Source organism: Lynx canadensis, chromosome C1 (genome assembly GCF_007474595.2).
Source record: "Lynx canadensis isolate LIC74 chromosome C1, mLynCan4.pri.v2, whole genome shotgun sequence".
Taxonomy (NCBI): Eukaryota; Metazoa; Chordata; class Mammalia; order Carnivora; family Felidae; genus Lynx; species Lynx canadensis.
The window spans coordinates 185072087-185094580 of NC_044310.1; the positions used below are offsets into that span (position 1 = coordinate 185072087).

Consider the following 22494-nt stretch of genomic DNA (forward strand, 5'->3'; position numbering starts at 1 on the left):
ACACCTAGCCATGCCCTACCGTTTCTTTTTCACCAAATGTTAGCCATTCTGGACATCTCTTACATGACAGTATCATGATAAATGTACTGTCATTCTAGAGACACTGGACAACCACCCATAATTTTCTAAACATTCCTGCTCTTTTGCACCTCTGCATCTATGCCCAAAAACTTGCAGTTGCCTAAAATATTCTTCCTTCTCTTTTTCTCCTTGCAAAATCCCACTGTCCTTAAGGTATAACTCATGGACTGCTTTTCAAATTACCCTTCCCCGCAACCTAACACTTATCAGGTAGAACTTATGGACCATTCTCTGCACTACCACTATATTCGCTAGATAGAGGGCTACCTCCCCTGCTAGGTTGACAGCAATACAACCAGAGGTAGGAAACATATCTCATGTGTTTCTAGATGTCTCTTGCTGTTTCTGGAACTGAAAATGGCCTGTCACAGAAGCACTCACTAACATTTGTTTAATTAAATTAGTCATTTAACTTGACTGTAATTTTCTTACAGGGAGGGGAGGGGCTGTGTAATGTACCCACTTAGAATCCTGCCAGGTACATAAAATGGATGCTCAAACTAATTTTATAGATGTAGGCCTTTGGAAACCAAGAACTGTATCTTCTACTTCTTTCAAACACTAATATACATGATAGATGGATGGATGGATAAATGAGGAAGAAAGGAGGGAATTAGAAAAAATATCATTTCACCTTTCCATCCTTTTTAAGCATATGTTTAAAATGGCATTTATAAATAATATAAGCAGAGAAACGCCTGGGTAGCTCAGTCGGTTAAGCGTCCGACTTCAAGCTCAGACCATGATCTCATGGTTCGTGAGTTGGAGCCCCCCGAGTCAGGCTCTGTGCTGACAGCTCAGAGCCTGGAGCCTGCTTCAGATCCTGTGTCTCCCCTCTCTCTCTGCCCCTCCCCACTCACACGCGTGCGTGCGCTCTCTGTCTCTCTCTCTCTCAAAAGTAAATAAACATTAAAAAAATTTTAAATAAATAATATAAGCAGATAGCAAATTTGTTTCTCTTAATCTACAAACCACATTGTTGACAAATGACTGTTTTACATTTTAACATTTATGAACATTTAAGAACAAAGCTAAAGCCAAAGAAGCAGCTACCAATACAGCTAGAATGAGCTTCTTAAGATCCAAGTAAGGAATTGGCCCACACCTGAGCTTGGGTAGGGTCCATGGCATTTCCCACCCGCCATTTTTTTCACTTGTTGACACGACCAATAAACTTTTTTTTTTTTAATGTTCATTTATTTTTGAGAGAGAGAGAGAACAAGTGGAGGAGGGGCAGCAAGAGGGAGACACAGAATCTGAAACAAGGCTCCAGGCTCTGTGCTGACAACTTGACATGGGGCTCGAACTCACGAACTGTGAGACCATGACCTGAGCCGAAGTCAGACGCTTAACCTGACTGAGCCACGCAGGAGCCCCACAGCCAATAAACTTCTAATGGGGGAGCCAAACAGGCTAAAAGTGATTGATGAATGCACATCAATGATTATCAGAGTAAAAAAGCACAAGGTTCTTCCAAATGTTGGGAAACCAGTAAGTGGTTGGTTGTGGAAATGATGTTTCTATTTCCATGAATATTCGTATAAAATTTATATAAGTTCCAGGATTTATATAAAAGTCAAGGATTTGATGTTGGCATTACTTTAAGCAAGATGCAGTACAGGCAGAGGAACAAACTTCCTTGCCGAACACCTTCATTTAGATCCAAAGCTGAAAGAAAATTTCTTTCATGACTCAGAAAAATTAGGTAGACAAAAGTAAGCTGCTTTTACCTCATCAGAGCTAAACAACAGCAGAGGCAGAAGTACCGGCAGTTGATTAAAGGCATTGTCCTGACCACCGATACCACCATGGCTAAGCTAGGGCTGCCTTACGGAACCAGGTCAGGGGACATTGATTTCTCTATTCAACTCTGAGGCACCACTTTGTAAATGACACAATCATTTCTGGGTACAAGAGGTGCTTTAAATGTGGTAACATTATATCATTTCAGCTATAATGATCATAATTACTTATTTCTTTTAATCACAACCCACTTAACCACTTTAGTACAGAGGACTAGTTCAAGGAGTTTAATTTTCATTCAACATCTAATCTTTGTGTTTACTGAAACCCTTCACGGGCTTTGTTTACTGTCTGCTTGCTGGCCTGGACGTTTGATCTTGCAAGACTAGATCAGACAGGGTCAGATAAAATACTGATTACTAGAATAAACCAGGCTTGGAAAAGTAACACTGGTTTTTAAAATCCTCATTTCTCCCAGCGTTTTAATATTTTGCAAAATAAGTTCAAATAAATAAAATTAAGACAACTAACAATCAGGGGGTTCTTGAGCAATGATTAAGAAAAGAAAAGTGATGAGGATAATTTTGCTTTCTGGCCAAAATATGGGGTTTGGTTAGATCCATTCATTCTAGTGGTATTATTTTATGACACAAATAATTTTACAATATCCACTAGTATTTGTGTGAACTTTCAATGACCCCTTAATTCTTATGACACATTAAATAGTTGAGATTGACCTCAGCAAAGATGACACTTCATTTTGCTTTTGGTGTCAGACGAAAAACACTTTAGACATAACATTATTTTCTTTTAATGCATTAATTTTTAACTAGAACACATTTAAAATACATGAGTCCTTCTTTGTTAAGGCACTTGCTTATTCTTATAAGATCCCCTGAAGAGTGGATTGCTATAGGAGTGTGATTTCTGATGATACTGCATGTATAACTGCCACTTAGTTTCACAGAAATGATGAGGCAAGAAGTTTACATCTAAATAGTTAACATAAAAGAATTAGGCTAAAAAAATAAGTGTTTCATTAAAATGTGTAAACTTGTGAACGAAAAATTGAAGGGTTAAATGCCATATAATCCAAAGAATTCTTGAAAATAACTTTGTAAGCATGACATTTCCAGGTGCCTGTGGATTATCCTTGTGTCCAACATTAAAACTCCTACACACTAAACAACTGCTAATATTGGTCTTTTCTTTCCCCCTGCTTTTTATACAATATGTACATTTTCTTTTCTTATACTTACTTATGAGCTCTTCACTGTAAAATCTAGGCCAGAAGCAATTACAGTATGAGATGAACAGCAATAAAAAATGCCATCTAAACCAACCTACCACCCTATCTACCCACTTAATTTTCTTCAATTATCAAAATTCCCTGGGAAGCAGGTTCATAGTTCTAGACCTTAAAACCAGAGTATACAAACTCTCTCTCCCCATTCATCCTGAATTAACACTAATGTTAACTCAAATATGTCTGTGTCAACCATGATTGTCTTTGAAATTAAAGAAAAAAAGTAAACAGAATGTACTTTGTTGTGATCACAGGGGAAAATAAAGTTAACATGCTAAGCCAAACTAACTTAGGACTTTTTAAAGAAGAAGTGTAAATAGTTTAGCTATAATAACAACAAATTCAAAAAATGGACATTAAAATGTTTACTTCAAAATTCAGACAATTCCATTTGTATATAGTTTTTACATCTGTTTTTAATGATATCAAATTATTGATTGTTCATTTTTCTCATATTTATTTAAGCATTAACTATAGAATTTGCAATCTGATCCTTTTTTTTTAATCCTTCCAGTGGACTTTTATTTTTGCCAGGTTTTAGTCATATTTACTTTGATCTTCCAGAGTATATAATTATTTTACTGTTTATTTATTTCTATGAGGAGGGAAAAAAAATTTGACTTAGGAGATCTATATGTGGCAATTTGTAACAGAATCACATAGCTTATGTCAGGAAATCATGGTTTTGATTAAGAAGCAACCATTTAGTTCCCACTGTTTTATTAAAACAGACATTAGCAGATAATAGGAAACATATTTAACAATGTAGCTGCATTTAGTTTGGGACATCAGTAAGTTAGCGTGAGATTCTCTTCTACACATTATATCAGCCGGGATACATGTAAATTGGTAATGTGGGGGTGGAAATGGGATGGGTAGGGGGGCAAGGAAGGCCATGGAACTCTTGACTTCCTGGGTTTTCAGGCAGAACCCTAAGGTAGAGTTCTGATGTTGCTACCACTAATTTCCAGATTTGAAACTCATTACTTCTTTTTCTCATTTTGAAAATGGATGGACACAAACAGAAATTTTACAAACAAATCACTCCTTTCCCATGAGAAGTGGATTCTACTAGATAGGAAACTCCCACAGCAACATCTATTCATAGCACAAAGCTTCTATCAGATGAAACGTGCCTGTATAGGTCCAACACTTCCTTTTCACTGAGGGTCGAAAGTTAATAAAACGTACTTCTCTCGGTGTTTATTTTCTGTACACCATTATACCTGCCATGAATTCTTTGTTTTTCCTCCCACTCCCTTGGTTGATGAATCAACACCACTTGAACTGTTTTACGGCAGCTTGTGTTTACTTCACACATACCTTAACCTTCCCTTTTCTCCTCCTACTGACACACACACACATGCACACACACACTTTTCAACAGCAATGACTGGCTCCATCTCCGAATAGCATGTGTGCACAGTGTCTGGCAGCCTCTTCAGGTGTGGATCCTTGACCTCCTGATTGAAATCAAGGTCTCAGTCTGCTTTTACGGCACTTAAGATTTAACTGTGCATTTACTATCTTGAAAAAAAAAAACAGAGCTTAAAGAATTGAATCTCTAAGAAAGGAAGAAAAACAAGTAGAAGATATAAGTGTTAATGTGTATGTGTGTGAACAGAAACACATGCGCGCACGCGAGCACACACAGACACACACACACACACACACACACACACACACACACATGGATTCTGTAGTGGCAATTCTGAAAACACTAGAGTGAAGAGTTTCCAGTCTTTCTGAATCTGGAATTATACTCAAGCCTATTAAAAGAGGACGCTCTCTTCCTTTTCTCTTCTAACAGCAAGTAAATGGGATCTAACAAATGACCTTGAAGCTGCGTGATTCTTTTGATGTTTAGCCAAAGAGGATATGTTCAAACACTTCAACAATCTTATTTTAAAAGAAAAACTTAGAGACAACACTTAGAGAAAAGAAACCTTTCTGAACTACACAGCCATGTCTTAAAATGAGAAGGAGTTATTCATCTTATCCTGCATAAGAGTTAATATTAATAATATTCTAAAGCAAGTGCCCAAACTGGAATCTAAATGCTGCTAAGAATTTTAGAATTTGCGGAAGAGAAATGGATCTTAATTCAATTTTCAGTGTACTTAATTCCTCCTGGGTAGTTCAACATCTTGACTTTCCTGATAAAATGGATATTTAGCATAAAATGCGCTCAGTCTTTTGTAATCATAAATGTTCTGTCAATGCATGTAAAGTTCATTTCATCAAAAGGTAACCTTGTAAACAAGCTCCCAAATACTCAAACACCAATAAGCATTACTTCGATACTGTCTCCCTAGAGGAAACCTACAGGTAGTAAAACAAATAAACTCATCTTTTACTTTTACCTACCCACCATAAATTGTCATTTGAACCTCATATGGGGGCAGAGAACTGTCAGCAAGGCTATGAATACCTATAATAAAGTATGATGGATGATGTCATAATCATGCAAAATATAGACTGGAAGGACCCTTGAACATCAAGCAATTATGTTACCCAAAAATTCCCCAAATCCCCTCAGGGGCTCATAGCATTTCAATTTGAATAGCATTTGAATTGGGTGAGAACACCAGAATGTTTCCAACATTGACATATTTGCAAAGGCAAAATATCACTGATACATTTCAAGGGCTGGATGGTCTAAAGAGCATGCCATTTATTATATAAGAGGCTGTATTTTCAGGACCAGACACAATTCCACATTTAATATATGACTGCTAGTACTACTACTAGTAATTATCAGTATAGCATTATAGTATTATAGCTATTATTTAAGAGGCTTCCTTATGCCAGTATTAACTTATTTAGTCCTCACAGCTAGTGAGCGATTTAAAGACTTTTATTGTTTCCAATTTTCAGATGAGGAGATTGAACCTTGGTGAAGTTAAATACGTAATTTGTGTAAACACACAAAAACACGCTAGCAAATGGAGGCTAGAGATTTGAACACAAGTCTGCTTTACTGCAGAGTCCCTTTGGTTTAACCACGCTCTGGAATTGTCACCAAATAAGCACGTCAAAACTCCATTTCTAAGCAAAGATTTCCTGCTACCACAGCATCATTTCAATTTTTTAATTGGTACTGCAACTGTAAGTGCTGATTTAACCTACAATGACTGCTTTTAAATTTCTATTAATATATTAACGGAAATGATTATTGATTGAGTTTTTTAAATAGACATGCCTATCTGAAATAAACCACTTCAAAATATTTCTAAAAATCTTGGTCTTCACAGATGTGTCTTGTAAAAACAATAAACTTTATATATTATGCTAAGAATTTAACTTTAGTTCTAATACCGTCTTTTTGTTTTGTTTTGTCTTGGAGACAGAGAGACAGAGTGCAAGCAGGGGAGGGGCAGAGAGAGAGGGAGACATAGAATCTGAAGCAGGCTCCAGGCTCTGAGCGGTCAGCATAGAGCCGGACGTGAAGCTCAAACCCACAAACCGTGAGATCACGACCCAACCAACTGAGCCACCCAGGTGTCCCATAATATCATCTTAGTTTTAAGGAAGCTAATTAGGATCTCCGGATGGGAATATTAAGAATCTTACCTTTATAAAAATCATATATAATTTTATAAACATTTATAGCTAAATTAGCATAACGCCAAAGAACCAACAACTCATTGACCAAAGAAATTAAAAACAGGCTCTCAAAACAAAAAGTCAGTTTACCTTTAATCTTCTTGTACTTCTTATACCATCTCCCAAACTCCTGGCACTTGGTTGCTGACACGTTGGCATAATATGTGCTATTTACAATGGATGAAATCATACTCTGAAAAGGAAAAATATATTTAGTAGTTAATTTTTTTCATAAATGAGTACTCCTTTTGGGGGATAAGAAAGGGCAGATTATAGCCCACACCAAACTCTGTTGTCTTTTAAATCTGAAGTAGCACCCTCATGCAAACTAAACTATTAAACATCAAATACGACGACCCAAATTTACTCTTTCTTTAACTTGTACGATGACAGTGCCTTCTCCAAAAAAACCAAACTGGGGGCAATGTCAAAGATGGAGGAGGCAGGACATACAGATAAAACACAAGGGGAAAAAAACAGTTGTGTTTTAGGAACCAGAGTGAAAGGTGAGATCAGATGCTCCAGCATCGGTAATTCAGATAATGTCTTTCAGATGTTTCTGTTCTGCTTCCAACGGCAACAAGCTCACACAGCCAAGAATCTGAGAACATCCGTGCTACACACTGCAGAACAACATTTAGGGAAATAAGTTAAATTAATATAATTTATAGAAACGTGTGATTAGCACTTGTGTGAAAATTCACCAAATGAAAAAATTAACAGTGCTTATTTTAGAGCAGGAGAAACTAAACATAACACTTGCACTGTATTTCAACCAAAAATGAATCAAAGCTAAAACTTTCTGAGTGTTTAAGTACATGATTCCTTCTTGCTCTTCATCCCCTGTCCCTCCTCAGGTCTACCCTTTAGCTGATTTGTAATCGGGATGAAAAGGAAAAGGAAGAGCACAGAACCTGACCTACTGCTAAAAATTAAATTATAATTGCACACCTTGAGTGAAATTTCCTACAGATATGTTTTCAGTCAATATGGCATGTTTGGACCAACATTTATGACAGATGTTAACTTACACCTGAATTGATTGTGATAATACAGACACAGATTATACATAGATTTTTACTTCAGCAAATTCTGTCTAAAAGCAAATGGACATAAACTCAAGAGATCCAAATGACCTCTGTAAAGTTTTATATCTCGCCTTGAAATCCATCTTTTTTCAAAAGATATGGGTGGAGCAGCTGAGCAAAATCTCAAAACTTCTAATGATATTTTTATAAAGTAGTCGAGATAAAAAAGATAACGATAATTGAGGCAATAGTAAGTTATTTACCAAGAGGTTCAAACATCAGCAGACAGTACTGCATAGACTCCCATTTAAAAGTTGTGTCGGTGAGCCCACAGAGTCCTTCTTTTTCAATCACTGTCCGGTACTGGTGGGGGAGGGGAGTCCTAATTCAATTTACAGAAACCTCTTTGGCCTTTTCTACATAGCAGATGGCTAACCTCTCCCAGTTGCTGATCTCTAAATAACAATTCTGTTCTCTAAGTGGAGATAGTTAGGAAAACCATTTTTATCTGAGGATCTGAACACAGCCCTGGAAACACAAAGAGCCAGTATCACCTGAGTGTATCACAGAACTACCAGAGCCTTACCTACCGCCTTAGAGGATCAGTGGAATCCTAATCTTCCTGAGGCAGGGTTCTGCTCTGTGTGTTATTAACAAAGAAGTAAAGAAGTCTCTTGGCTAGCTGGGCTAGTTTCCTCTCTGGGCTGAGTTTTTCTCTTGTCTGTGAAACCCTTGAGGACAGTGACTGTGTCTGTTTCATTCCCCGCCTCCCCCCCCCCCATGTCTAACACAGTTCTGATGTGGGACATCTGAGTCCCTGAAATAGAACAGATGAAAAGGGACAGAGATGAAAATTTAAAATGCCAAACTGAAATGTCATAATAATGAAAATTTTAACATGAAAGCAGCCTAATAATAGATGCACTAGCCACACTGGTGTATAGGAATAATTGCAAATGTACTTGTCATCTTTGTATGTTGTTTATATGAATGGTATCTTCTAGAAAGGCATAGGATATATGGCCGTGATAGGAAACTGAGCTAAATCTTCTATTGCAAAGTGGTCTGGAAAGCAGACTAAAATGCAAAGTGTCTCAGTTACTACCTGGAGCTGTACCTCAACTTCCTAGCCCATAAGACTAGGCCACAAACCCACATCAGTGTGGCCCCAGAGAATCCACATTTCCCTCAGTCTTTAGCCTATTTTGTCCTTGCTCCAGATGCATTTCATTGACACTGCACAAGGCCAGAGTCAATCTATGTCACAAGGAAGTTATATCTGGGCTTTCATGGTCTCCATCACCAGATTCTATGCTAGAGTCAGGTTCACACAATTCATTTAAAAAAGGAGAAGTTGGCTACCCACAGCCTCAATCAGATTTATTCTTTTCCCCAGATTACCATAAATGAGTTTCTATCTCTACAGACCACACGGGGGAAAGATAGATTTAAAATATGAGTTGAGCAAAGGAATCAGGTAGCAAATAAAGAAAGTTTCCTAGATAATGAGAATCTTTAGTCACTCAAAGGTCTCTCTGAGTTTGTGGTACATTTTATTCATATTAATTCCCTGCAGGTCTTTACATTTAGTTGACACTCAAGCTAGTTCCACTGATAAGAATTTTTGTAATTCATCTTCAGTGAGACTTCAAAACAGAAGAGGTACATCTGGGGGATATTTTAGACAAAAGGTCATGTTACTTCTTATTATTCCATTTCAAACATGAATATTCTCTAACCCTAAATTAGACTACTACATTCTCACAGTCAGTTTGAACCATTGGGCCTCACTAGAATATTCTGGATACATATTAAGGTCATCTTAGTGTCAATTTGTTTGTAAAAGATCAAAATTTACTTCATTATACACAAACTGAAAGGAGCTAACACAGACCCAGCACATACTTTTACTCTACTTGGAATATGTTTTCCAGAGGTCCTGGGGCAGAGAGTCTGCATTTACCACATTTCATCCATTCTACAGTCACATTTTTAAAATACTTCAGTGTCACTGAAATTGGGATGCATCTTACAATCAACAGCATCTTAGACCTGATGAGATACAGTTGCTGCAAAAATGGGATGAGTAATGATTAAAATCTCCCCTACTTTCCACTCTGCCAAAAAAATCTAATTTCCATTTACTGCTTTTTAAAAATATGTATATAGGTTTGTATTTTATATTGCTCTTTTATGTTTTCCAATAATTCTAGAGCAACCACACAATTGGACTTTTAGGATCCCCACTTTTTTTTTTTTTTTTAAACATACGAACGAAGATTTGAGTGGGCTTTTTCAACCAGGAATGTAACCACCTCCTGAGCACACAGTTGTATAAAGCGATGCTGATACAAATGACCAGAAAGAGATGTGTATTATTCTTTTTAATACTTAAAGTAATTATGTTTTACTGAGGCTTATATTAAAATGACCTTGCATTTACTGAGCAAGCTTCACTTGGCAAGGTGGTGGGCTGTGGAAGGAGACGGGAGAGCACACATACACTGGGCAATCAGGCAGCCCCTTCAGGTCCTCGGTCACAGCCATAAACACTCCATGAATGGTAATTGTAGACCAAGCCATGCTATGAAAATATTATGTGTTAAAATAAACAGAAGGTTTAAAATGCCTTCCCAACTACAGAAACTTTTGGAAAATTTCAGGCTCCTTTGTAATTATCATGAATCTTAAATATGAAGATTTTAAGTGAAGAATAAAATGTAAGTTTCCTCATTTGCCATCACTCCTACACATAGTTTGCCAGTTATATTTGAAAGTTATTTAAAAAAAAAATAAAATAAGGTATTGAGGAATTAAAATATACCAGAATCAGTCACTTTAAAGTTTACTAGCCAATTTGAATTTCCAACATGCCAAACTGCAAGAGAATGTTATACTGTTTTAAACAGATATTGTTTAAACAATAAAATACATCGCTTTAATACTTATTATAGTTAAATAGATTGCCTTGTCTAAAAAGAAATTTTCTTTTAGCCTCCTGAGACAAATTTTAAACTCACTTCTTTGTTTTTGACTAGCTCAGAGAATAGATGTCACCTCTGATATAGTTCCATTTTCTAAACTGAGGGCCAAGAAGCTCAGAATGAAGAAGCATCTTGCTCAAAGTAAACGGCAATGGAAAACACCATAAAAAGACACTACCACCAGGCCACATTATTCTAGGAGTCTCCGAAAAGAGAAGTTATTAATGAAAGAAAGGAAATATTCACCACCACCTCCATCAGCTAGTACAAACTCAGTAGCAGATACTACAAACAGACTAAGAAACAAGGTGACAAAAACAAAACATAAAGCTGTGACCCACAGGTTCCTTAGAGGGGCTATGTTACGGAGGTTAGAATCAGATAAAACTAAAGAACCTAAAACAAATTTAGGGGCACCTGGGTGGCTCAGTTAGTTAAAGGTCTGACTCCAGCTCGGGTCATGATCTCATGGTTCATGAGTTTGAGCCCCGTATCAGGCTCTGTGCTGACAGCTCAGCGGCTAGAGCCTGTTTCAGATTCTGTCTCTTGCTCTCTCTCTCTCTCTCTCCCTCTCTCTCTCAAAAATAAGTAAACATTAAAAAGAATTTTTTTAATAAAAAATAAAATAAATCTTAATAAGAGGGGCGCCTGGGTGGCTCAGTTGGTTAAGTATCTGATTCTTGGTCATGATCTTACAGTTCGTGAGTCCGTGCCCCGCATCAGTCTCTGTGCTGATAGCATGGAGGCTGCTTGGGATGCTCTCTCTCTTTCCCTCTCTCTCTGCCCCTCCCATGCACATGTGCGCGCTCTCTCTCTCTCTCTCTCTCTCTCTAAGATGAAATAAAAAAACTTAGAAAAAAAACTTAATAGGAAAAGCAAAACATTAAACACAGGTTAAAATGATTTGTACAATACACTTGGAAAGACAGAGACCTGACCACCCCCTTTTCCTCCCCAAGAAAAGAAAGGTAAAATAATTGGATATCCTTTACCACATTTTCCTTGGCTTAGTGAGATTTATTTGTTTGAATAGCAGTGTTATACTAAGAGCAGCTAAGCTGCAGACACATAATACACTTGCTATAAAAAAGAACATCTTAAAACCAAAGTGAATGGTTACACGTCTGTCAGTAGGAGTGCCCTGTCTTAGCAAGAGGAGTGCCCGAGTGGGGGGAGCGAGGCTGCATCTCATAGCTTCCCTTTCCATGTCTACACAGCAGAGAGCATGATGCAGGCAATGAATAATATATGCATTCTTTGCTCATTTTCAGCTTTTTTATTCTCCTTTGCGGTATGCTAAATTACATATTAAACATGAGATTATAATGATACTTCAATCAAGTACACTAAAGCGAAAAAACTGATTTGGAGGAAATTACTTTGTCATGAAAAATTCAGTTAATGTTATCTGGCAGCCTTTTGCTCTCCCTTTCTATCGCCGCTTCTGAGCTATACTATCAGAACTGAAAATTTTGCCATTCTAGTTGAAGGAAACACTTCCCCTGGGCTTTGGAGTAGGACAGGACTACTCTGAGAGCTCCTCCCCTGAGGCGCGGCTGAGTGGCTTGCTTATCTGCTAGTGGCCCCCTCAGCGGTGAAAGAGGGATGTGCTACCTGTCTCAGAGGGCTGGAAGGATTCAGAGAGATTGATTCGAGTAAAAGGCCTAGCACAAGAGACAGACTCAATGAGTGTCTGCTCTCTCCTCTCCATGCAATCATTTCATACGTTGAAGGCAATCACCAGTGAGGGATTCTTTTCAAGCTGTCACTTGTAAGCCGCCATCAACAGAGTCAGGAGGTTGGGCCTACACTAAAACAAACTCACATGAAAACAACTTAAAGGGACAGTTGGCAACTGGTTGACATAAGGCAGGATGCATCCCCACTGCATATGTGAATTGAAGATTAAATGAAAGGGACAGTTGGCAACTAGTTAAGACAATACAGGTTCACACAGGTGATCAGCCACTTGACTGTAGATGAGCACATAGTCAGTTTGTGTTTTCTACCAACCCAACCAGCTGCTTGAGTTCATTGCCCGATTATTTTAGCATATTGTAGATTTGTGTTAGTCCTTTAATGATCCCCAAAAGAGCAAGGCTTGCTCAGGATGACAGAAATAATTATCCTACAGTCTATGTCTTAAAAAGACTATAAACACTGTATCACCATCATAGTGGAAATCTAGTAACATTTTCACAGTTCAATAACTTGTGCCAGTCATTTTGTTCCTCAAATATTTAGCCATAAAACCTCAGTTAAGGGCATGGAACAGAGCTTTATTTATTTTTATTTTTTAAAGGGAAGCATTTAATATTTATTTTAATGTTTATTTATTTTTGAGACAGGGGAGAGAGAGAGACAGAAAGACACAGCATGAGCATGGGAGGGGCAGAGAGACAGGGAGACACAGAATCCTAAGCAGGCTCTAGGCTCTGAGCTGTCAGTATAGAGCCCAAGGTGGGGCTCAAACTCACGGACCGTGAGATCATGACCTGAGTCAAAGTCGGACAACTGACTGAGCCACCCAGGTGCCCCCAAGAGCTACTTTAAAAAGGTATCTATATGTTAAACAAAATAAGCCAGATAAAAAGACAAATATTCTAGGATTCTACTTTTATGAGGCATCTAGATTAAGTAAATTCATACAGCCAGAAAACAGAATAGAAGTTACCTGGGGATCTGGGTGTGGAGAGGGGAATGGGGAGTTATTACATAATGGTTACAGACTTTGTGTTTGGCATGATGTAAAGTTTTGGAAAAAATAGACGTGAGGGTTGCACAACACTGTGAATGTAATTAATGCCACTGATTTATAAACTTAAACATGGTTAGAATGATAAACTTCATGTTATGTATTTTTACCACAAAAATAAGTTTAAAAAATATATCTAGAGTCACAGAGAACATGTGGATGTTAAAGGCATTGCAGGAAAGCACTGGAAGGTATATGCATTTGCAAATTACTTGTTCTTTCGTGGCAATTTTAAGTTAACAAGACTGTCTCCTCAGTCTTTCCATTTGATCATCATAATAACCTATGAGGTGGACAAGGAAGGTCCTGTTAGCTCTACTTATTTTAATGGATCAACACCCAAAGGACCTGGGATTTTTTCTTTTAACTCTTCCTTGAGTAAAAACAAGTAAGCCACAGAAAGATGTGTTCATGTTTCCAAACTGGAACGGTTAAAGAAAACTAATAAGAGACCTATGCCTAAGGTATGGTAAGTTAGGATGCTTGGGACAGACTATATGTCCCCTTCAGGGAGAGGCTGCAAGTGGTAACTCAGGGGAACATCAGAGGAAAAGGATGAGGGTGTGTAAGCACCTAAGCACATTTGGAAAGCTGAAAGCAAAAATAAATACACAGATACACAAACACAACCTATCTGGCCAGACAGAGAAGAGCTAAATCATGACTTCCCTCCCTTTAAATATATATGCCTCAGCCTGTAATTGTTGCCCTTTTATGGACTTTTCCATTTTTCTTTTCTCCTGCCTTCAAAGGCTGCTCTTTTGAACTGCAGGACACTGGATGTTCAAGAAAATGGATACCGGCCACTGAACCATCATTCCTTTATACAATCACCACATCTGAGAGAGGAAATACCTAATACAGTTTGGCCTGGGGATAATGAAAAATTATTTCAAAAAAAGTCGTTTTTTTTTTTACTCATGAGCTAAGTCTGTTTCACACAGTCCACTAACCTACTTTCTGCTTTGACGTAGGTAGTGTTGGATACTCCACTCTCGTCTTCCTAGGTTGAAAGCTGTATTCCTCTCTCATCTTTCCCACTGCATCCCCAACCCATTGCAAAGTGCCCGACTCCTAACTAGGACCCCAGTAATGTTGATGGAATACAATGTTGAATTATGTTTCACCTTCTCAGAACAAAAATGCATTCTTTTTCACGTTACATAGATTGAACCTTAAAAATGTATGCACCTGTTCTATGACAACTTCAAACAAACTAGGTGAGCTTATTTCCACCCTGAAAGGCAACTGAGCTATGCAATTTAAGTGAATAATCTGGACTGTTTAAGGGTAATAGCTGTAGGACTGATGCTGGGGCCCATATTATATGTCCATGCTCACTGAAGACTACTCCAATAAGATGTTCCATAATCACACAGCATACCAGAACCCTAAATCAAATCTCCCCCCAAATTTAAGTAATAGAATTGAGACCTGTTTGACTGAAAATGTACTGGCCATCAACCACCAAATTACTGTATTCAGTGTTTCTAGTTCAAAACATTTTAGAGCTGCCAAGAACACCATAAAAATAATAATTGCAGTTTATAGCACTTTCTAAAACATTTTTATATTTAATTCATTAAACACATTACAGCAGTGGTTCTCAACCAAGAGTGATTTACTCCCCTCATAGGACATTTGGCGATGTCTGGGGACATTCTGGTTGTCACAACTGGTGGGGGAGGGATGGTGGCATGCTACTGGCACCTAGTTGGTGGAGGCCAGGGATGATGCTAGCCATCCTACAACACACAGGACAGCCCCCCACCACAAAGAACTATTCACTCAAAGATAAACAGGGCCAAGTTGAGAACTTGTGCATCAGAATAACAACTACTTGCAAGGCATATGTTGTGCTGAATGCTGAGGAAGTGCTGGTGGACGAGAGATGGCTTCTGCTTGTGGGGCAGTCCAGCAAGTGATGAGAACCAGCAGGTAGCACTGATAACAGTCTGTGATAAGCGCTGTGACAGGGGTGTATACAAAAGTCCACCAAGAGCAGAAGCAACTGCTTCAACCAGAAGGTCAGGGTACTTCACCAGCAGTGACTTTCCAGCTTCAATTTGAGAGGTGACTTCATCAAGTACAAGAGAGCACTGCGTACTAGCCAGAAGAAATCATATATGTAAAAGCAAGCAAGGATCAAACTGAAGGACCCTAACAACACCAGCATTGTGTACAGGGCTACCAAAGCCAGACATTAGCATGGTGTATCTCCCTGGAAGGCCAGTCTCACATGAACAGAAGGAGAAGTACAGGTAAAGTGATTTTTATGGCATCAAAAACAAATATCAAAAACACAGGTATATGGAGCAGAATATAAATTTTGCATGATTTTTTTTAAATATCACCAGAAGTTGCTTTGTTAGACTTGTAATGCTAAGGGTTGCTCCCACCCTCAGGAATATTTTGGTGACATTAGAGCAATGACAAATGTTCTAAAGTAATTAATTCCATGTGTCTGGAGCACAAAGAGGATGCAGGTAAAAAGGGGAAGGTGGTGGCTCCGGTGAGAAGTCAGGCTGGATGGTGTCATGTGAACAATTCTTCTAGGCTATGTTAATGCAGTCTGTACCTCTTTTGGGCAGGGCAGAGGCAGTCACTGCAGGCTTGTAGAGGAGGAAATGGCAAGTTCTCAGTGTTGGAAAAGCAGATGATGGGACAAAGGTTAAAAGGTGGTTAAGTCTAAACGAGGAAATGGCACAAAGGAGGAAGATTTCAGATATGAAGGCAGTAGAATCCACAGGATCAAACAGAGTGATAGAGAAGAAACTTTTCAGGCTGGGCAACCAGCGGGGGTGGAGTAGGGGGTGTGGCAGCAAGTAATGAGAATAGAAAATGGGGGTAAAAAGAGGTTTTCATGGTGGGGATAAAGGTGGTCTCAATCAAACCTCAAGACAACCCTGCAAATTATGTGAAATATGCATAGATAACAATCATGCCCAGTTTACAAATGAATTCAGTGAGGTCCTCAAGGCAGGTGGGCTTGCCTGGGGTCACACACCCAGCAAAAATAAATGAATGGGGGAGATGGCAGCTAGGGCTCTCAGCTCCCAGTCTAGGTTCTTTCCATTCATGCTGTCTCTCTAGCCACATATTACAGTGATAACTAAACTTGATAATCATGATAGATCAGTGATGGCCAAATTTCCATTGGCTCTAACAGCCCTGGATAAAATTCTGAATTGGTGATATTAAGTTAGGAGCTTGTCTACTTCCAAGTAAAGCCCATTTTGACTTCCATATAAATCCAAGAAACAATTAACCGTGACTGTAAAATTCAGGACAAATGAATTATTTTTCCTAACTCTTCTTTATCCAATACCTGTATATGATCAGAATAACTTCAAATTTTTATTTTTATAACTACATAAGCAATCACACTGGAATAAATGAAAATCCTAGCAATAAGTGTTAGCACCTGGATACATACCTACAGGTAGGTACTGAAGTGGCCTGTGTGAAAGCTGTAAGCACAAGATTAAGTACATAACTGATGGTCAAGAAATACCAGTGTTCCTTTCTACCTAGCTACCTACTACTCAGATACATACCTTCTTGAATATTTGGGGAAAAAAAGATTAATAGCATCTCAGAGGATTTACATTCTAAAACATGCTCCACAACACACATGAAAAATATTCAGTTCACACCAACAATATCATGTCTCAATAATGATGGCTGATACTGGGGGTGCCTGGGTGGCTCAGTCGGCTAAGCATCTAACTCTTGATTTCAGCTCAGGTCATGATCTCACAGTTCATGGGATCGAGCCCCATGTCAGACTCCCCACTGACAGCACAGAGCCTGCTTGGGATCTTTTCTCTCCTTCTCTCCTTGCTCTTCCCCCACTCGCTCTCTCTCACTCGAAATAAATAAACTTAAAAAAATTTTTTTAAATAATAGCTGATACTGTTTATGCAACATCATTGTATGCCAGACACCAGGCCAAGAATTTATGTGATTTATCTCATTTACTCCTCATTATATGACTTAGAACTATTACTATCCTGGTTTTACTTACAAAGAAACAGGCTTGTAAAAGTGAGGTCATAGAGGCCTGTAAACCAGGACATGAATCCAGATCTAACTGATTCCAGAATGCATGCTCTTAACCAGCAGGCTTCCTGCTTCCCCCCAAAGACTCTATTATCCTAGAACACAGATCAGGGCACATCAAGTTTCTACATTCTTGTCACCTTCCCTTGAACTTGACAGACATGTAATTAGTCCATTGTCTTAAATCAAGTGTAGCAACTCACACAGGAAATGGATTTCCATTCATAGCTTTAAACAATGTCAACCCGAGTTCATTTCACAGCAGTCCTAAGCCGCTGACCATAGCCACCAAAATATTACCGCATCATTAGAAAAAGTGGGTCCCTTGCCCATGAACACAAATGGAAAAGGCAGCCCTTTCCCACTCTGTTCCTTCCTTTGATCTTGTCTACCTCATATTTTTGTGGCTTTAGCTTCTCATCGCTTCACTAAAAATGGAGTACCTCTTTTTCTCATGATATATTTTCATGTGGCAGAATCACAGCAGAAACTATACAAATGTATGTGATGCAAAGATCATCTTTCTTTGCTAGCCAGGGGAAATGCTCAAAAACTAAACAAAAAAAATTAAGATGGGTCTGACATAGTTGACTCACTCCATTGAATAAGTAAAAAAATGAATGGTCTGGAGCCTGAACCTTGGGAGGGGAGGTCTGGATTAGGATCTCAACTTGCCACTTAGCCTACTGAGGAAGCCTGGGAAGGCAAAGTGCTTCTCTGAGTCTTGGTTTCCTGATCGATAAAGTGGAGACACTGATACCTACCTCCTGTGATACACGTGAGAAGTTAAAGACTGTGAATGTGAAATGTTTTCATGTATGCCCATTACATCAAAGCTCTCGGGAAGTGATAACTTCTACTCTATAACAAAAAAACAAAAACAAAAACAAAACAAACACACCACAACCTCCATGTTTTTTCCACCTAGAGTGCAGAGTAACTATAATAAAAGATAGAGGACAGCTGTCTGAGCAGGCGTGCCCCTCTTGCAAGAAAGTCCACCAGTGGCTTTCTTCGTTTCCCAGAACCCCACCTGGATATACTGACCTGGGAGAGAGGGCATTCTTTGGCTAATGTGCTCTGGTTCATCTCTTTGAGCAGTTCCTTTAAGGCATTGCGGACTGTGGCATGATTCCACTGCTCCGCAGGCAAGTCTTCCAACTTCGAACAACTGGGAAACAGAGCAAGAATGAACACCACGCAGACCTCAACAAAGGGCCCTGGCTGCAGGGGGTTCTGAGTGTGGCAGTTGCTCCTGGGTCCTGTGCCAGCAGTAGGAAAAGTGCTAAAGATCAGGGTCCCGTGTGGGCCCTACATGAGGGAAGGAGAGCAAAACTGCTTCTCTAGGACTTGGACAAAGCCCCACTCGGTCTCTCTAAGAAAAATAGTCACTTCAGATATGAAGAACTGTTAACGATTTAAAATATGGCTTTTCCAATCTGTTGATGGGAATGGCATGGCAATGTGATTACAAACTTCCACAATACAAGTTCAGTTATTGGACATCCCTAACGCTAAATGTAAACAAATGTTCCTTTCAATTCAAAGCGTGAAGGCCCACTCTTCACTCTCATTGAACGATTCAGAGATGTTGCTTTTCTAACCAAAAAATAACTTTTAAGATAGGACACTAAAGCATTCCTAGGCAAGGATGGGGATGTTGGGTCCCCATTAAAGTACAGATTCTCCAAAATGAGCAAATTCAAAACCCTTTCACTAAAGGACAACGTCTCTTAAACCATATGACTTATAGGCACTTTACAATACAAGACTCTGCAGAGAACCTCTAGATTCTTTAGAGGCATAACTTGCTCTGGATGCTGTACCTGAAAAAATAAAATCACTTCCAGAACCTCTGCAGGCCGCAGAGTGTGCTTCCTCGAGGCAGCCACCAGAAAGGGAAGAAAAAGATGTCCAGTGCCAGCACCTTCCTGGGAAGCCTGCTACACTAGCACAGAAGTCAGCCCTCAAAACACAAGCCCAAAAACAGCAGAAGTGTTTATTCTTCAAATTGTATGTGCTAAGTGTTTAAACAGAGAACCCATTAAATTAGGGGCTGTGGAAAGTTCCCCTTTAAGGGCCACAGATTTTTAATGATTTATCAAGCTTCCCCTAGGTTACCACTTCACTGCTTCTGAAAACAAAACATAAAACAGTTGGAATGTGGACTATAAAGATGCCTGGTGAAGGGTCCCTCCTCTCTCTCCTTTCTTCTCATTTCATCCAGTGTCTAGAAATCAACAAAGACAGGACGTGCTAATCTCTGCAGTGACTCTCTGAGTGACGGAGCAGCTCCACGAGTGCGGAAGGGCAGATGTTCAGAGACACCCACCTTTGTAATTGGATTTTCAACGTCACAACATGATAGACATCTTGCAGCATGTCGGCCACTGTTGCGTCGGGGGCATCTGTCACATAGCTGAGAGGGAGAGGGTTCCACCTCCCCAGCTTGATTATTCCTGCAAAGAGAAGAAACATAATAAACACATTTCTGCTATTTATTAAACCTTCTCATTGTTTGTTCAATGTTAAGAAGGTCATTCGATAGTCAACATTCAAGGCCCATTCAGAGATATTTTACAACCCAGTGCAATAACCTATTTCTTTCTGGCCGACAACTGAGTTAACCATACAGGAAGATGAGAATGAAAGGATTGAGGTTTAATCATGGACAATCAGTTCTTTTATGTTTTCCTGTTTCTTAAATTACTTAGAAAACCATACGGATACTTCCTTCCCCCAAAGTCTTGTTTCACATTCTAACTTAAGACTGATGCTAAATATACCGGACTGCTGATTTCATAGACAAAAAAAAAAAAAAAAAAAAAAAGCAAGCCTTAAGTAAATATAAGATTTGGTTTTGAATTGTACAAGAAAATTCCTGTGTGTGGGCTCAGCACACACACAGTCACATCCTGACTGTGGTGTGATCCCCAGTGCAAACAGCACTTGGAGCTGATGAACCAGTTAGAGTTCACTTCCAGATTCGTGTTTCACCAGGCAGAGGGGTTATTTTCCAATAGCACAATGACTGACCACACATCAGAAATAGCAGAGATGCCTTCAGCTTCCTTTTTTTTTTTTTTTTTTATTTTATTCCTCTGCTCTTTTTAGAGTGACAATGGTTACCATTTCCCTGTGGGTTTCCTGCTGCATATGGTAAACATGCATGACAATGGAGAGAGAATAAAAATCCTGGTCAAACTTACACTATATAGAGCAGTGATTTTAGGAATACCCTTGTGACAAGAAGATTCTTCCGATAGCTTCAGCAACACGTGGTGAAAATTCTAACTTAGTCATAAGATGGACGCATCTTATCTGGTCCATATATCTGTGTCCATAGGGCACATATAACATTGATGAAGAAAAATAAAGAAAAAATAAAGAAAAACCCATTTCACAAACACAGAGGGACAAAAATTTTATTTGTATGCTGTGAAAAGCCCAATGGTCCCCAAGGTGTCAGAAATTGTCATACATACATTCCACTAAAACAGTTGTTTTGGTGAAAGAAAAAATAGAAATTTTTGACAATACAGGTGGGTCCAACTACAGTGTTCTTTCAAAATATTTTTTATCATCAAAGACAGAGAACACCTGTATACCCAAGTGAACTTTTAAAAGCTTCGCGAAATAATGTTTTATAGCTCTGGGGTAAAATTCCAATAATAGGAAATGAACTTTCTGGTCAGGGCGTGTCCTGTCCAAGATGAAATCAATGAATGCGCAATGCTTGACATAATGCTTGAAAACAGGGAATAAACAGAACAAAAATATTAAAATGATGCACTGTTTCAGTATTAAGATTTAACAATCTGGTGCTGAATATGCTGCAGTATAAATAGTGCCTGGACTCAGATCCAATAAAGTAACACAGCTCTCATTCATAGTACCGTATGTCTCCAGTTCTGGCTCCTTAAGTCACATTTCACTTGCCAAGAAAAGCTGTTTTCTTGTGGGATAGTTTTCCTAACATTCTCTCTCATGACAATGAAAAGTGCACAGCAACGCAGCATAAAGCAGTCTCGTGAAATGAACATCCAGGGCTCACTGGACAAGCACCCATCAGAGGCTGGGTCTGCTTCCTGGCTTCCTTTACTCTTTCTGACATTTGAAAATACTAAAAAAGATAACACGCAACATGGCTAACATATTTCCTTTTTAAAAAATCACTACATTATTTTAAATCCCTTTCAAAAAATCATTATCAAGATAGCCCATGAGTTGAGTATAAATTGACCATGGTCTAAAGGCACAGTATTTTGTCATAAGCAACTGGAGGGAGAAAAATGAAGTCAGCAATTGTGCCCTATGATAGACATGACAAGTGGAGGAAGCCGATTTCGTGGGTATTTTGGTGACTAAGAAGACAAAGGTAACATGAAGCAAATGACTCCGGAAGTTGTCATTGTGCAGTGCACAACTCTAGGGGAGGTTCACCCATTCTGCAGTGTGTATGTCACTGCTCACTCCTTTTTCTTGTTGAGTAGTATTCCACGGGAAAAATATGCCCTAATCAAGTCAGACACACAGAATATCTCTGTAAGATTTAATTTATATAAAAATACAAGAACAGGCAAGACTACAGGACTAACGTATGGGATTGAAGTCAGAAAGCGGTTACCTCTGGACGGCAGGGGCAACTGACCGGAAAGAAACATAAGGGGATTTTCTTGGTTTGGCTGGTGGTTGCATGGGTATAAAAATTGTCAAATTCATCAAATGCAACGCTTAATATGCATACATTTTACTGTATGTAAATTGTACTTCAATACAAAAAAGGGTATTGGGGGAGGGCTCTCTGCAAGATATGATAGACAAATCACTCTCATGGAAATTAGGTAATCTAATCTCCATTTAGGTAAATTCTACCTCCCCCCTGCCCCCCACCTTGATGAGCCGGAAGAAGACTTGTCTGGGCTGGAT

The 22494-nt window shown here is 38.9% G+C and overlaps 1 protein-coding gene across 2 annotated transcripts in view; it reads right to left on the reverse strand.

Moving 5' to 3' along the window:
* Window positions 1–22494, reverse strand: part of SATB2 (SATB homeobox 2) — a 203128-nt gene that overhangs the window by 89227 nt on the left and 91407 nt on the right. The window contains exons 1-3 of one of the 2 annotated variants that reach the window (XM_030327421.1): window positions 19898–20020; window positions 18613–18736; window positions 6827–6929 (exon numbers count right to left, since the gene is read on the reverse strand). The exons of the other annotated variant lie outside the window; for it this stretch is intronic. Of the exons in view, the coding sequence (XP_030183281.1) occupies window positions 6827–6929; window positions 18613–18736; window positions 19898–19947 (277 nt within the window). The 5' untranslated portion in view covers window positions 19948–20020. Of the gene's footprint in view, window positions 1–6826; window positions 6930–18612; window positions 18737–19897; window positions 20021–22494 lie in introns of those variants that run through there. 2 annotated transcript variants of the gene reach the window in all.